Genomic DNA, 14,154 nt, shown 5'->3' with positions numbered 1-14,154 from the left:
ATGAAAAGGTTACGAGGAAGTCTGCTGATTAGCAAGAAGGCCGACCAGATCAGTTATCATTTTAGGCCTATTTTCATCATTTTGGCGCAACCTTCCTTTTTAACCCCAGACAAAAACATTCCTTGTTCACTCAAGCATGAAGGAAACTAAATTATTTTAATGTCATTTGAAAGATAAGACTTCAGAGCACCTTATGACACCAAAATAGAGATCATAATTTAAAACAAAAATATTATAGATTTTTCAACTCTGTCCTGTTTTTTTTTTGATACGCACTGTACCGTAGAGCTCCACGTACCTATGCGTATTATACCGTACGTACACATTCAGCATATTTGATTCAAAGAGATATCTGAGGCCGAGGCCGAACATGGCGATCAAGCAAGCGGGAACGGTAGTGTTGGGCGGTGGAATTTCAGGACTTGCAGCTGCATATTATTCCAGAGTCTCTCAAATTGGAGAAAACAAATTAGTTGATCCTCATGGCCAAGAAAAGGTGAATAAATTTTACGTTACGATTTTAAATCTTATCACCGACTAAAGCTGGGTTAAGCGACGATGCGGCGTGAATTAGGCCTACGGACGGACACCCGACTCTCCCCGGCCCCGCCGGGGTGCCGGGACGCGACGGTGCGCTTCGGGAATTGGAGTCGACCGTGCAAAACGAGGGAGACACTGGGGTAGATTAGCACTCTCAATAATAATCTTAACAAAATGTGGAAACTGAAATTACGCACTTACCACAATTATATGGATGAAGGTTTATGACTATGGTGACACACAGACATCGATCGAGCCTCGAGGCACAGACTGGAACCTAAAAAACCCCGAAAATTTGTCTCTAAATTGGAAACAAAAAAATGGCCGATTGAGACCGAGAACAAAACAATTTCATTTTCTCAGCAGTTGCATGCTCCATTCTTCATAGTACTTTAAGTATGTTCAAGGCCAAATCGTGGTTTTGGGAACCACTCGTAGATTTATGTACGCACACTCGTACTGTACAAAGTGAATGGAGGTGGAAATAGGGAACCGTGCGTGTGACTGAATAAAGCGCTGCTGTATGAAGTGATCGGTGGTTCCCTATATCACGATAATGCCGTACATATGTATGGTGCATATTTTGCCTCTGCTAGTATTATTTTAATTAGATGTATTTCCAAATTCATCACAATAAAAGTCAATAATTGCAGTTTTAATCATATTTTTGCTTTTTAAAAATTGTTTTTGTGACTAAGGCTACGTCTCGTCTGCTCTTTTTACCAATAGTATCAATGTCAAGGGAATTTCTAGTCAGGAAGCATTCTCTGAAACGGGTTTAGTAAGTTTGGAACTTACTCCATGGTTGGTGGATAAAAGTATGACTTGTCCAGGTGTTGAGAAACGGGGCCCTGGTCATTCAATGAATCCTCTCCTTAGCCGGGTTAAGACTGTCGCTGCTAATCCTTTCATAAACAGAGCGCTGGCAGCTGACAACCCTCAAGCGATTGCAAAACTAGCTGTCACTGCTACTACATTAACCAGATTAAAACCATTTAGAATAAGATGGAATGACCGGGAATTGCAGGCCATCACCTTCTTCCTGTATCAGATGATGATGATGTAGACAGCTCGCAGCCGTCTGTTTCGAGGAGTTCTATAACATTTATTTATTTTTTTAATTTCTCCTCATACACACTAATTCAAGGAGGTCTTTAATGCCCAAACCTTTTGAATGTGCATATACTCTTGAGAACTTCAAATTGGGTGAACTTCAGAGCTCAATAGCAAAAAATCTAGCACATGAACCCATGTTATTTTTGCATATTTGGAATTTAAGTGCTGAAGTAAGTCTGCAAAATTTGGTGAAAATGACATTGAATTTATTGTAACTGTGGAACATCCTTAACAAACATTTTAAGTTGATAATGTTTCTTATTATTCCTATGAGTAAGTTGCCAAAAATTGTAGAAAAGTTTGTAAGAATTATATATGATTTTCTTGGACTTAAGTCTTTGAAAAAAAACATTGTCCATTGTCCTCGGCCAGTCAATTTTAAAAAAAGGATGCCCCATGTCTGTGCACCCGTTGACTTCAAATACAATTGGAAATTTGTTAAGAAGCTAGCTTAGTTTACACAAAAAATTTTATACAGACAATACATAAAGATTTAAACAAATTTTCATTGTGAGTTTCCCCCTTTTTTGATTTAATGCACATTATGAGGAATAAAGTAAAGTTTATGAATATTTTCACATGGGGGGCGCTCATAAACTTTGAATGGCATTAGAGTCTTCCGCTATGTGCTGCCCTTAATGGCCTCTTTTCAAACCTTGCCAGCAGTTCCCAAGGATATCCCCATAAATTAACCAACCTGAAGCTGCTCTTAGAACCATCTTTATCTTACAGATTGTCATTTTAGAAGGCAGTCCCAGAGTTGGTGGATGGGTTGACTCTTTTCAATCACCAGAGGGAGCTGTTCATGAAAGAGGAACGCGTAGCATCCGTCCTGTTGGAGTTGTTGGCAAGAACACTCTGGATTTGGTAGGTAGATCTAGACCTATTGTACCTAGTACATAATTTGGTTATGAAACACATGATACATTGTGTAATTTTCTTTTCAAATATAATTCTTCCTGGAAGGCTGAAGCCATCTTTCTAGAAATGATACATTTAATTATGCGACATACAACACTCGATTACAGAAAAGTGATACGCTATAGCTATCAACTGACAATCGTTTCATATTGTCAAAAGTCTACAAAAATACTTGGGATTGTTTTTATTTCCAAATGTGAATAACTGGTTGGTTTGGGAAATGACATTCTGTTCAGTCATATTAAAAAAACTTGCTACACAAAAGACACTTTGAGCAACAGTTGCACCCACACGGAAATGCTTAATAAATTGCCATGCTCCTGGAAAATAATTCCCTGAAATTTTCAAGCAAGAATCCACATATAGTTTTTCTGGCATCTTCCGTCTATATTCATGACTTAAAATTGATCACATTATTATTCAATAAAAACATTTAATGAATACGCTGTAATTTTGCTGTTACTCTTAAATATGTACAGTGTTACTGAATTACGTCTTTTGATTGGTTGAGATCAAATTTGTCATAAAATTAAGAATCATGTTTTGTGAAATGAGGTCAGTTCATCAGATGATTATTGTGATATTTTTACTAGGTAGTACTACTAACTTCCGCCATTTACATGTAATTGGTTGTGAGCAAATTTGTCATAAATCATGTTTTGTGAAATGAGGTAAGTTCATCAGATGATGGGTGTGATATTTGTACTCCCAGTAGGTATCCGCCATCGGCTTGGAAGATGCTGTCATACCCGTCACACGCAGCCACCCTGCCACGCAAAACCGATTCATCTACACCCAAGACGGCCTCCATCGCCTCCCATCATCCCTCACCACCGTCCTCCGACGACAGGCCCCGTTTTCACAATCACTCTTATCCAGGTTGATCAGAGAACCATTCGCCGTCAAATGTAAAGAAGAGGATGAGACCATCCATGATTTCTTTTCGAGGAGACTCGGGAAAGAGGTAATTTCTTGACCTAAAATTTCTTTGATTGAAAATCGCGTTGAAGTTCCCAGTTCATGCTGTTGATAGTGCATCGTGGCCTTAGTCAGGGCACGCTCTCATGCATATTGGTCAAGGAGATTGCGTGTTGAATATTATGTGAATGTTGGAACTTAAGCATGACACTTTGTGAAATAGCTCTCTGATAATTCTAAAACACATTTTCATAAATGTATAATGCCATGAAAATTTTAATAAAGAGGTTTACTGAATAAACAAGGTATTTTATGTAAATTACGAAGAGACAATCTGTTCATCTGGACTGGCAGAAGGGTCCGAATTGGACGTGATACTGTTCTCTATTTCAATAACAGTAAATTATCCAGATGAATTTTCTCTTTGTAATTTGTATTTCTTCTTGAATGAATCAAAATGTACATTAGTTTAAAGGAGAATGAAACCATTGGAACAAGATAGCTTGTGTGAAAACAGAAAAATCAAAGAAACAGATCAACAAAAGTTTGAGAAAAATCGGACAAATAATGAGAAAGTTATGAGCATTTGAATATTGCGATCACTAATGCTATGGAGATAGCAAATTGGCAATGTGACAAAGATGTGTGATGTCACTTGTGAACAACTCTCCCCATTACTTTAGTAGATATTTCACTTGAATTGCCTCTTTTATCACATCTATCCATAGATCATGTGTTCTTTCTACATGAGGGCAAGTAATACATATTTTTTAAGAATACATCATGGATAAAGAGTTTGTATCATCATAAGAAAAAGCAAAAAGAGACATTTTGAGGGTATTTTATAGTCCACCAAAGGGAAAGTTGTTCATCAGTGACATCACACATCCTCGTCGCATTGCCAATGGGAGGATCTCCATAGCATTAGTGATTGCAATATTCAAATGCTCATAACTTTCTCATTATTTGTCTGATTTTTCTCAAACTTTCTTTATTCTTATTCTATGATTTTTCTGTTTCTACACAAGCCTATTTGTTCCATTGGTTTCATTCCCCTTTAAGGTATTTTGTATCTTCATATGTACATTTTATTATATATATTGTTTTAATCTGAACTATGAAAAAGCAGAAGAGAGTGTAAAAGAAAATGGCAGGAATTTCATTCGAGGATCACATTAAATGTTCAAGTAATTTGTTTACCGTAATTGAACATGCCTTTTTCATACTTCTATTTCATATGAAATGAATTTCAGGTAGCTAAATATCTTGCAAATCCATTCTGTCGGGGCATCTTTGCAGGAGACTCGAAGGAGCTGAGCATGAGGGCATGCTTCCCTGCAATATTTAATGCTGAGAGGAAATATGGTTCTATTATCATAGGAGGCCTTAGAGATAAACCAGGTGAGAGGGAATCCAACCTTGGTAAAGGAACAGAATGATGTAAGTTTGGAACAAATTAGGCAAGAAATAAGAAAGATATGGCATTTTAAGTATTCATGTAACTGAATGTTATTTTTAATTTTGCTATAAACTTTTTCCTTGCCCGATTTGAACAATTGGGGGTAATTGTGGAATTATCATCATAACTTTGAAAGTTTATGGATCTAGTTCCTGAAACTTGGACATAAAAGCAATCAAGTATCCTTGAAAATGCTGTGCAAATTTCAGATCACATGACCAAGGTCAAAGGTCATTTAATGTCAACGAACTGCGGTAATGTGGGGGATATTTGTGGAAATGTCATCATAACTTTAAAAGTTTATCGATGTAGTTCTGAAACTTGGACATAAGAGCAAATGCATATCCCTGAATCATCTGCGTGTTTTAGGTCACATGATCAAGGTCAAAAGTCATATAGGTCAATGAGCTTTGGGTGTAAGGGTATTGGGTTACAACTTAGAAAGATTATTGATCTAGTTCACGAAACATAGACAAAGAGTAATCGAGTATGAATCTTTGTTTTGCACACGTCTTTGGTCACATGATTTTGGTCAAAGGCCATTTTCGGTCAATGGTCAATTTTAATATCAGTTTGAATTTTGTGAATTATTAATCAGTAGCTGTTTTCAAAGTCAGCACTGCTACTGTATCAAATCTTGTAATGCAGGCGAGACTGCCAGAGGCGTTCCACTTATATACTCTCTTCACGTCATTGACAGGGCAACTATCCATGAATTTTTGTATTGCTTTCATTCAGAAAAAAAAACATGCAAGTAACTAATATCGGATGAATTAATACCCCTTTCATAAACCTATCCTCCAATTAGCCGCCTAAGAGTAATGCGAATAATTTCAATAAAAATTGCGTTCATAAACTCCGAAAATAATCAGCACTATTTTTATGAGCGCCTGTCCTGAAAAAGGAGGATAATCATCATGGCAACTGCACACACCCCCTCTGATGCGGTTGCGTTGGAAAAGGGTGACCTTGTGACCGCTCCATGGCAATTATCCGCATTACTTTCAAAATATGTTCATAAAGTCAAATCTGGTCCCGATGCTGCTATTATGCGGATAATTGCAGCATCAAAATAATACGGATAACTCTGGTCCTCCTCCGATTTTACGACCAAATTATGCTGCTATTAGTCGCATAATTGGGTTTACGAAAGGGGTATTAGATGCCTTTTCTAGTCCCTTCACATCTTTGACGGGGCAACTATTCATTGGCACTTAGCGATTTTTTGTATTGCTTTTGCTATAAATCTTTTGAAGAGGGACAATGGTTTACATTAAGCATAATTTGTAGCATTACATATTTATCATTTTGAAATGGTTTTAGATAGAATAAGTTTAAAGTTGTGATTGGGAGAGATTTTCAATATTTCCCTCCAAATACAGAAAAATTCCCTGACATTGGTAGGAGCAATATAGCCCAGAAAGCCAAGGAAGAGAGATGGGCCACCTGGACAATGACCAATGGACTTGAAACATTACCAAACAGGCTTTCTGATTGGCTGATTGAGAATGGGGTTGAAGTTCAAAGGTCAAATCCATGTAGGAGGATCGAGTTCATTCAGCAGACTGATGCACGTGATACACAGAAGGTAAACGTTTTCTTTTTTGGTACCAAATTACCTTTATTTGGGCAGTTTTTTTAACTCTTAAATGCTACATGTACTATAAGTTTAGAGACCCCCCCCAAAAAACGAGAAAAAAACCCATACCAGTCACAATGCTATTCATTACTACCAGTGCTCCTTTCCTCTGAAATGGGGGGGGGGGGGGGCTATTACACTGTATATCTAGGGTTTAGTATCTGCTTGGAACCCACCCCACCCCTTGGTTCCATTTATTGAACATTATTCTGTTTCTTACATTGTGTTTTATTATCTTTCCATCATATCTGTTACAGAGTGTCAGGCTTATGACTGAGAACGGTGAGGTGTGGGAGGCGGATCATGTTGTCTGTGCCACTTCTGCTCAAGGTATGAAGATATTTTTATATTCCACAAAATGATCAACACTTCTACATGTAGATCCACTGTCATCTTTTCTCCATTTACACCCCCCCCCATGAACTTCTAGGGCGGTAGAGATGTTGTGCCCGAGTGGATTATCTTCTGGACTTTAACCCTAAAAAGACGGGGGGGCTGATTCAGCCCCCCTCAACATTTTTCGTGATAAATCCGCCGCGCAAATTTTTTTGACCGCGTCGCTAGCTGACTTTTTACTTTCAAGTCTCGCGCAAATTTTGAGACCAAAATTAAGACCCCCGGGTACGCGGTTCTGAAATTACGCAACATTTCGTAAGTGCATGCAGACCCAAAATTACCCAAAAACGTGAATTTGTGTACAAATCCTATGCAAATAGTGTTTTTATCCAAAATTCATAAATGTATCATTATTTTTCCTCTTACTGCTTAAAATCAATTAATTTTATCTTTTTTATGGTCAAAATAAAGTCCCAGACAATTTCCATTGAAAAAACAAAAAATAAAAAGTCGAAAAACAAAGAAATACATAAGAAATTTAGAAAACAATAGAATACATAAGAAAATAAATGTGATGTTGAATTTTTTTTAATAGATTTGATCAGATGCCTATCTAGAGTATGTGAAACAAAAATTAGCATTTCAGGGGCATTATTTTATTAATTAGAGCAAACTTTTATGATTTTACGCATAAATTAGCATAATTAATGAGACATGAGATTTTTTGCAGAATTTGATGTTATAGTATTGTAGGTAATGCCATGGGTAATGCGTGTGCCAATTTTCATCGCGATCGCACGATCGACGGCCGAGATCATAAATCAGCCCCCCCCCCCCGATGGTGCAGGGATTACTCCCCCGTCTTCTTTATAGGCGTCGAAATAGCCCAGTCTATTTAGGGTTAAACCACAAGGTCCAGGGTTCAAATTCCACTACAGCACTGATTTTCTTTCGCACAGCAATTTATATGCATTTGCCACCCAGGTATAGCAAATATGTTGGAAGGTGAGAGTTGATGTGCTAAAATGCAGGTGTAATAGCAAGCAGTGCAGAAACATTGTATTACACGCATCAAAGTTTAGCATACAGATATTTACACCATTTTCCTAGTCATTCATCATGAATTGCTATTTTCATGATTTTGGTGGTATTTTTATGTGCAGAGATCCGGAAGAGTTGAGATACTGCGGTAATAGCTTGTGATGAAATTGTTAACATATGGTTCAATACTAGTATACTGAGCATGAGAAACTATCCAACCTTTGTCAGATTACCAGTTCCGTCAGATCTGTCACAGAAGCAGTTGATGAGGATCAACCAAGCTCAAATTCACTCAGAGACTATTTCCACCTGATCTTTGGATATAATCAAACCCTTGGGTCAAATTTGTCAGATCACCTTATATGATTTTTTGGTGTAACTAGTGGTTTAGCTATTCATGTTTTTTAGTTCATGCTTTCGGAGTTGAATATGTGTAAGAGTTTAGCCTATGCCTGGTGTTTTTAGAGCCCTTGTGTGTTATGAGCCTTCTGGGCAACTTCCTTAAACTGCGGGTGAACAGGGCATTATTCAGGCATCTGTCCCCATAGATACATTTTTTATGTGCTGTTCAATGTAATTTCATTATTAATATTACCGGTAGTTCATTGTAAAGCGCTTTGATCATATTTTTGGTAAAGCGCTATGTACGTACCTGTTTATGTATGTACATGTATGTATCACCATTGGTTGATGAGAACTAACCAAGCTCTCCTCTGCTCTCTGTTTCAAACAAGCACTCAGAGATTAGGTACTTTCTCCTGTGCTTGAGACTCTCCAGCCGTCTTCGTCAGATCACCAGCTGCTTCTGATTCATCACATCCCTTAGATGTGTCAGATCCGTTGGATCACCAACAGTTCAAGAAGACTTGATACCATGCTATCTTATTTTGTTCTGTTTCCACACAGTCACCCAGAGACTACTTCCACCTGAACATGAGAAACTGTCCAACCTTCTTCGTCAGATCACCAGCTGTACCGTAGCCGTGGTCAATCTAGAGTACGACAATGTACAGCTCCCTGTGACCGGGTTTGGTTATCTGGTCCCTTCATCCGTGCAGTCCAGAGTACTTGGTGTGATCTTTGATTCATGCGCTTTTCCTGAGCTAGACAGGAGGAAAGACCCCACAACAAGAATGACTGTAAGTATAACTTGGTCCGGAGCATTTCATGAAAGAACTTGTTGGAAGTTTAATCCGAAAAGTCCCTTTTTATCTGACAGTTACCATAGTAACTGTTTCTTGGCCAATCAAAATCAAGGAAAGATGTCAAATCTGATACCATGTCAGACAAAAATATTGGTGAAAAGCCTTTCATGAAAGTTGTCAGCACTAAAAATAGGAGTTCTCTCACAGCTGCCATATGTAGTAACAGAGGCCAGTGCTTTTGATTAAGATTATATTGTAGCTTTTTAAATTGGTATTGGAATTATATCATATGATTGACAATTTGGTTTTTGTCTCACCTGCATAGCAGAGTGAGACTATAGGCACTGCTTTTCCGACGGCGGCGGCTTCAACACCAAATCTTAACCGAAAGTATATTGGTCTAGTTCATTTGGACATAAAGAGTAATCAAGTATCACTGAACATCCATGTGCATTTCAGGTCACATGACCAAGGTCAAAGGTCAATGAACTTTGGCCATAATGGGGTGTCTGTTGAATTACCATCATAACTTTGAAACTTTATGGATCTGATTCATGAAACTTGGACATAAGAGTAATCAAGTATCACTGGACATCCTGTACAAGTTTCAGGTCACATGATCAAGGTCAAAGGTCATTTAAGGTCGATGAACTTTCCCCATGTTGGGGGTATTTGTTGAATTACCATCATATCTTTGTAAGTGTATAGGTCTAGTTCATAAAACGTGGACATAAGAGTAACCAAGTATCACTGAACATCTTGTGCGAGTTATAGTAGTTTTCAAAGTCAGCACTGCTGCTATATTGAATCGCGTGATGCAGGTGAGACCGCCAGAGGCATTCCACTTGTTCTCTTTTGAATTGATATCTTTTTTTTTCTTTCTTTCTTTGGACCTGCAGTGCATGATGGGTGGTGCTTGGTTCAATGACCTCTTTGGTGACCCCTACAATGTTGACCCCAGCGACCTCTTATCAAGTGCCTTGACCGCTGTCCATGATCATCTTGGGATCGGTCAGAAGCCGACCTTCTCAAAGGTCAATATCCATCATGATTGTATACCGCAATACAGACTAGGACATACGCAACTTGTTGGTAAGTTTATTGAATTTCATGAGAAAGTTTCTTGGTAGTATGAATAAAGTACTATGGGGCAATTATACAGAATAATCAATATTTATGTACAGCATACCCCGTTTGTGCTACATTCTTATTTCACTTCATGAAATGCTTAAGTTTGGAGTATATATTACAACTTTTATAGTATTTTAGGTCTTGCAGATACTCTTCTACTCAAGTGTAGATCCCGAGTCAGAATTTCGCGCGGTGCAAATCTTTCCAAAGAATTTGAAAAAAAAAATTGTTTGTCATTTTAAACTCGACCACCTTGACAAGCAAAGCAAAAACATATCTTATTAATTAAAAAAGGGTCATCGTTCACAAATGAACAAATTTTGCGGGATTATCCACAGTGAAGGCATTCTGTGGGGTGCGCCATTGTATTTTCAAATTTTACGGGGTGTGTCTGAATCTGATGACAAGGGTTATAATAAATCTGTAAGCGCTTAGATATTTGGAATGTCTACATGTATAATAAAGAGATTATTAATCAAGGTGAATTTAAATTGTTTTTGTTTTCCTTCCTATATTTTTTTCTCCCTGCAGAAGATGCACTTTCATACATCAAAGATCATCATCTTCCACTCAGTATTATTGGATCTTCTTACAAAGGAGTCAGTGTTAATGATTGTATCTTCCAAGCTCGACAAGCAATACATTCTCTTCAAAAGCAATGATAAAATATAAAATACTATCTGTTTGTACTGTCACAGAATCTTCCTCAATAATAGTGAAAATATATTAGAGTAGGCTGAGAGTATATTGTACATAAAATAATCATCAAGTTACCTTTAATGCTGTGCCAAATATGTGGGTCTTTTTAATTTCATTTTATTTCAATTCCATATCCAACAAAGGAATATAATTCAAATGACATAGTATGCATTGTCAAACAATATCAAGGGTGTGAGAGTTCAGATTTTTATCTGATTTCAGATTTTTATTGTTTTGATATTTAGCTTAATTTCAGCTTTCTTTGGCTTTACTCTGTACAAAAATAATGGGAGCTCACTCTAAGACTTTTTTACCACTCCTCAGCTTTTTTTAGATCTTTTTATTTGTGACCACTCACACCCCTGCAATATGAAACATTAAAATCTATTCATTTGATTGAAAACCTTTTGTATAAACCCAAATAGGTTTTCTATTTTTCAAGATGGTGATTGAGTAAGCACACATTGAAATTAATGACAAGAATTTCCAAGATTATGTTTCCTGGTTGACTCAATGGATAAATTTAATTGTGAAACAAAAGTTTGTCAATGAGTGTGGAAACATTCATAAGTTGAGTAGTAGAATTAACCAGTTGTCTCACGATGGATCAAACGTAGTGGGAAAGCGACGTTTCGTCTGCAAGCTGCGTCAGGCAATGAGCAAAGAAGCTGCTGTGCACGGGTTATATAGCGTCGGGAGCTATTGTCCGGCTCCACTCGGGTGTGAGCTGCGCTGTGATTGGCCAAAGCCGCTGGCCAATCAGGGTCCGTGCTGGTGCTTGGTGCCCGCTGGAGCGTGCACCGTGCAGCAGCTTCTTTGCTCATTGCCTGACGAAGTCTAGCAGCTTGCAGACGAAACGTCGCTTTCCCACTACGTTTGATCCATCGTGAGACAACTGGTTAATTCTATTACTCAATTCTTCACCACGATGAACCTCTTCCATATCATCATTCATAAGTTGTTACTCTCCTCAACATTTTCCTGAAAAAAAGTTTTGTCAGTTTGATTTAGGGGGAACTATTTGCATGTATGGAAAGAATCTATGTTGAGCAGACTGTTAATTGCCTTGCTTTTACCAAAGTTTCTTGAATTTTCATGTGTGAGAAGAAATGATCACTGAGATGAAAATCTTTGCATTCTTGTTGGATTTCCTGGATTATATCACGTCAACTCTATTAGCTAAAATTGGACATTCAGTGAAGTTTGCCTCTTTGAATTCTGCCTCCCCCCTGGGCTCATCTTATTCCATTTAGAGGTGTTTTTTCCAAGATTTTTCAAAGACTTTTTTCAAAGATTTAAGTGACTAAAGTGCACTAAAATTCCCACTTCATGTGATGCTCAGGGGACATGCTCTACAACGTGTGTTAGGTACCATGTGCACATTTTGATCATAAAAACTTTATATGAAAATCTCCTTCCTGGCAGAATTTGATAAAGATAATAAGTGTGTTAAGGGGTAACAGACAGGCAATAATTTCAAATATACCTTTCTAAGTACAGTTTAGAAAACTTAAGAAAAGTTTTGTAATCTGTACTTTAAAAGGAGATATTTCTTTCAAAATCTGTTTGTTTTGAAAAAAAGGGAAACTGTATTATATTGGGAACAACAAAGTAAACACTTGGGTTGTGTCTATACATAGACAGACTTCACATTCACAATTACGTAATACAAACAGATTCTATCACAATATTCGTTTTAATAACCTTTTCTTAATTCTTAAGTATATAAATATAAGCTGCATTATTATAGAAACTTTAGATGTTAAATTAGTGTTAGGCAAAATAGAGCAAGTATAATTTTTCCTGTTATATTCAAAAGTTTATCTTGAGGATAAAATGATTATGTTGTAATACCCTTTATGCCTCTGTGGTTAAAGATCTTTGTCAGAGGTATTATGAATTTGTTAACATAATACATGTATAATTAGTCAATAATGTAAACAACATAATGAAAATTTCTTTAAAAAAAAGTAATCAATAAACACAGGAGATGGTCATCTTGAGTGTTTGAGCATCTAATTGATATATGTATACACCTATATTGAAATTTATTAATCTCACAATAACTCAATGAGTTTTTAGGGATTAGCTTAAAGATAGGCTCATGTAGTGATAATGTACACAGAGAATTCATCTTGTTTCTTTCCTTTCATACTCACAGGCTTGTAGACTTTGTAGGAATATATTTATGTGAAGCCATTTTTTTAACATAAAAATTTACTTAAATGTTTTTCCTTGTTTTGTTTTATATTCCAGAATTATGAATATATACTGCTAGGTATAGTACTAAAATACCAATCCTTTCTCCTTTATTGTAGTTGATTGATTATTAGAAATTGAAGCATATGTGTTCGATCATGTTAATATGTTTATGTGAATATAATTTATTAAGGAGATACTACAAAGAACTATATATTTTTTTATGAGAAACAGTACAAGCATGTTTTATCAGTTAGCTATAAGCAATAGTGTTTTCACGTTCTTTTGCAATAAATTGTGCATCTTATTCAGGAATAAAATACATTAAAATGAAATTATTGTATTACTTTTTTTTTATTCATCATGACAGAAAGTATTATGACCTCACATGCCAATTAATATGTACAAGATGTATAACTGATCTCATCTGGGTTTTACATACGCTTGTACCATCCAAATAGTTGTGGATCCGGGATTTTATGAGATTTTATAAAATTTTCACTGCATTTCAACTGCGTTTTTACAGGATTCAATAAAAGTGCAATTTAAATTTCTTCATCATATCAGTCAATGTTTTCCCTGTATTTTCCTCCCCCAAAAGCAAAAGATGTCGAGCACTGGTAAAAGGTATTATGGTTCCAGGGGATGGAGCTCAAAGCATTAATATAAAATGAATACATGGATGGCCTCCCGTGCCTGGGGGCCCACCTTCCTCGCCCCCCCCCCTCAGGATTCGCTACTGATTCAACTTTTTGTTCAAGAATTAGAGGGGGGGGGGGGCATTGAGGATGGAAGAGAGACAGAATGTGTGAGATGATGAGGGGAAAGACTTAGATAGGATAAGAACAAGATTGAAAGACAAGGACAGGAGGCATAGAATAAAGCTAGTAATTCTACATTACATGTTTTGTATTTCCACATTGATGAAATAATATGAATGTATTGGTACTGTACAGTAGGAAAGAAAAACGTTAAAATCGGCATATTGAAGCTTGTCAATATACACTCAC

The 14,154-nt window shown here is 36.9% G+C and overlaps 1 protein-coding gene across 1 annotated transcript; it reads left to right on the top strand.

Annotated features, from left to right (window-relative positions):
- Positions 1 to 366: 366 nt before the first annotated feature.
- LOC121420274 (protoporphyrinogen oxidase-like) lies at positions 367 to 13,144 on the top strand. Its single transcript, XM_041614848.1, has 9 exons — positions 367 to 496; positions 2,389 to 2,523; positions 3,293 to 3,541; positions 4,749 to 4,896; positions 6,337 to 6,542; positions 6,851 to 6,923; positions 8,877 to 9,109; positions 10,015 to 10,207; positions 10,778 to 13,144. The coding sequence occupies exons 1-9, from the start codon at positions 371 to 373 to the stop codon at positions 10,906 to 10,908; spliced, it is 1,494 nt and encodes a 497-aa protein (XP_041470782.1). The 5' UTR covers positions 367 to 370; the 3' UTR covers positions 10,909 to 13,144.
- The last annotated feature ends 1,010 nt before the right edge of the window (positions 13,145 to 14,154 follow it).

The sequence above is a fragment of the Lytechinus variegatus genome, chromosome 8 (assembly GCF_018143015.1).
Source record: "Lytechinus variegatus isolate NC3 chromosome 8, Lvar_3.0, whole genome shotgun sequence".
Lineage (NCBI taxonomy): Eukaryota > Metazoa > Echinodermata > Echinoidea > Temnopleuroida > Toxopneustidae > Lytechinus > Lytechinus variegatus.
This window is presented reverse-complemented; position numbering and strand designations above follow the sequence as displayed.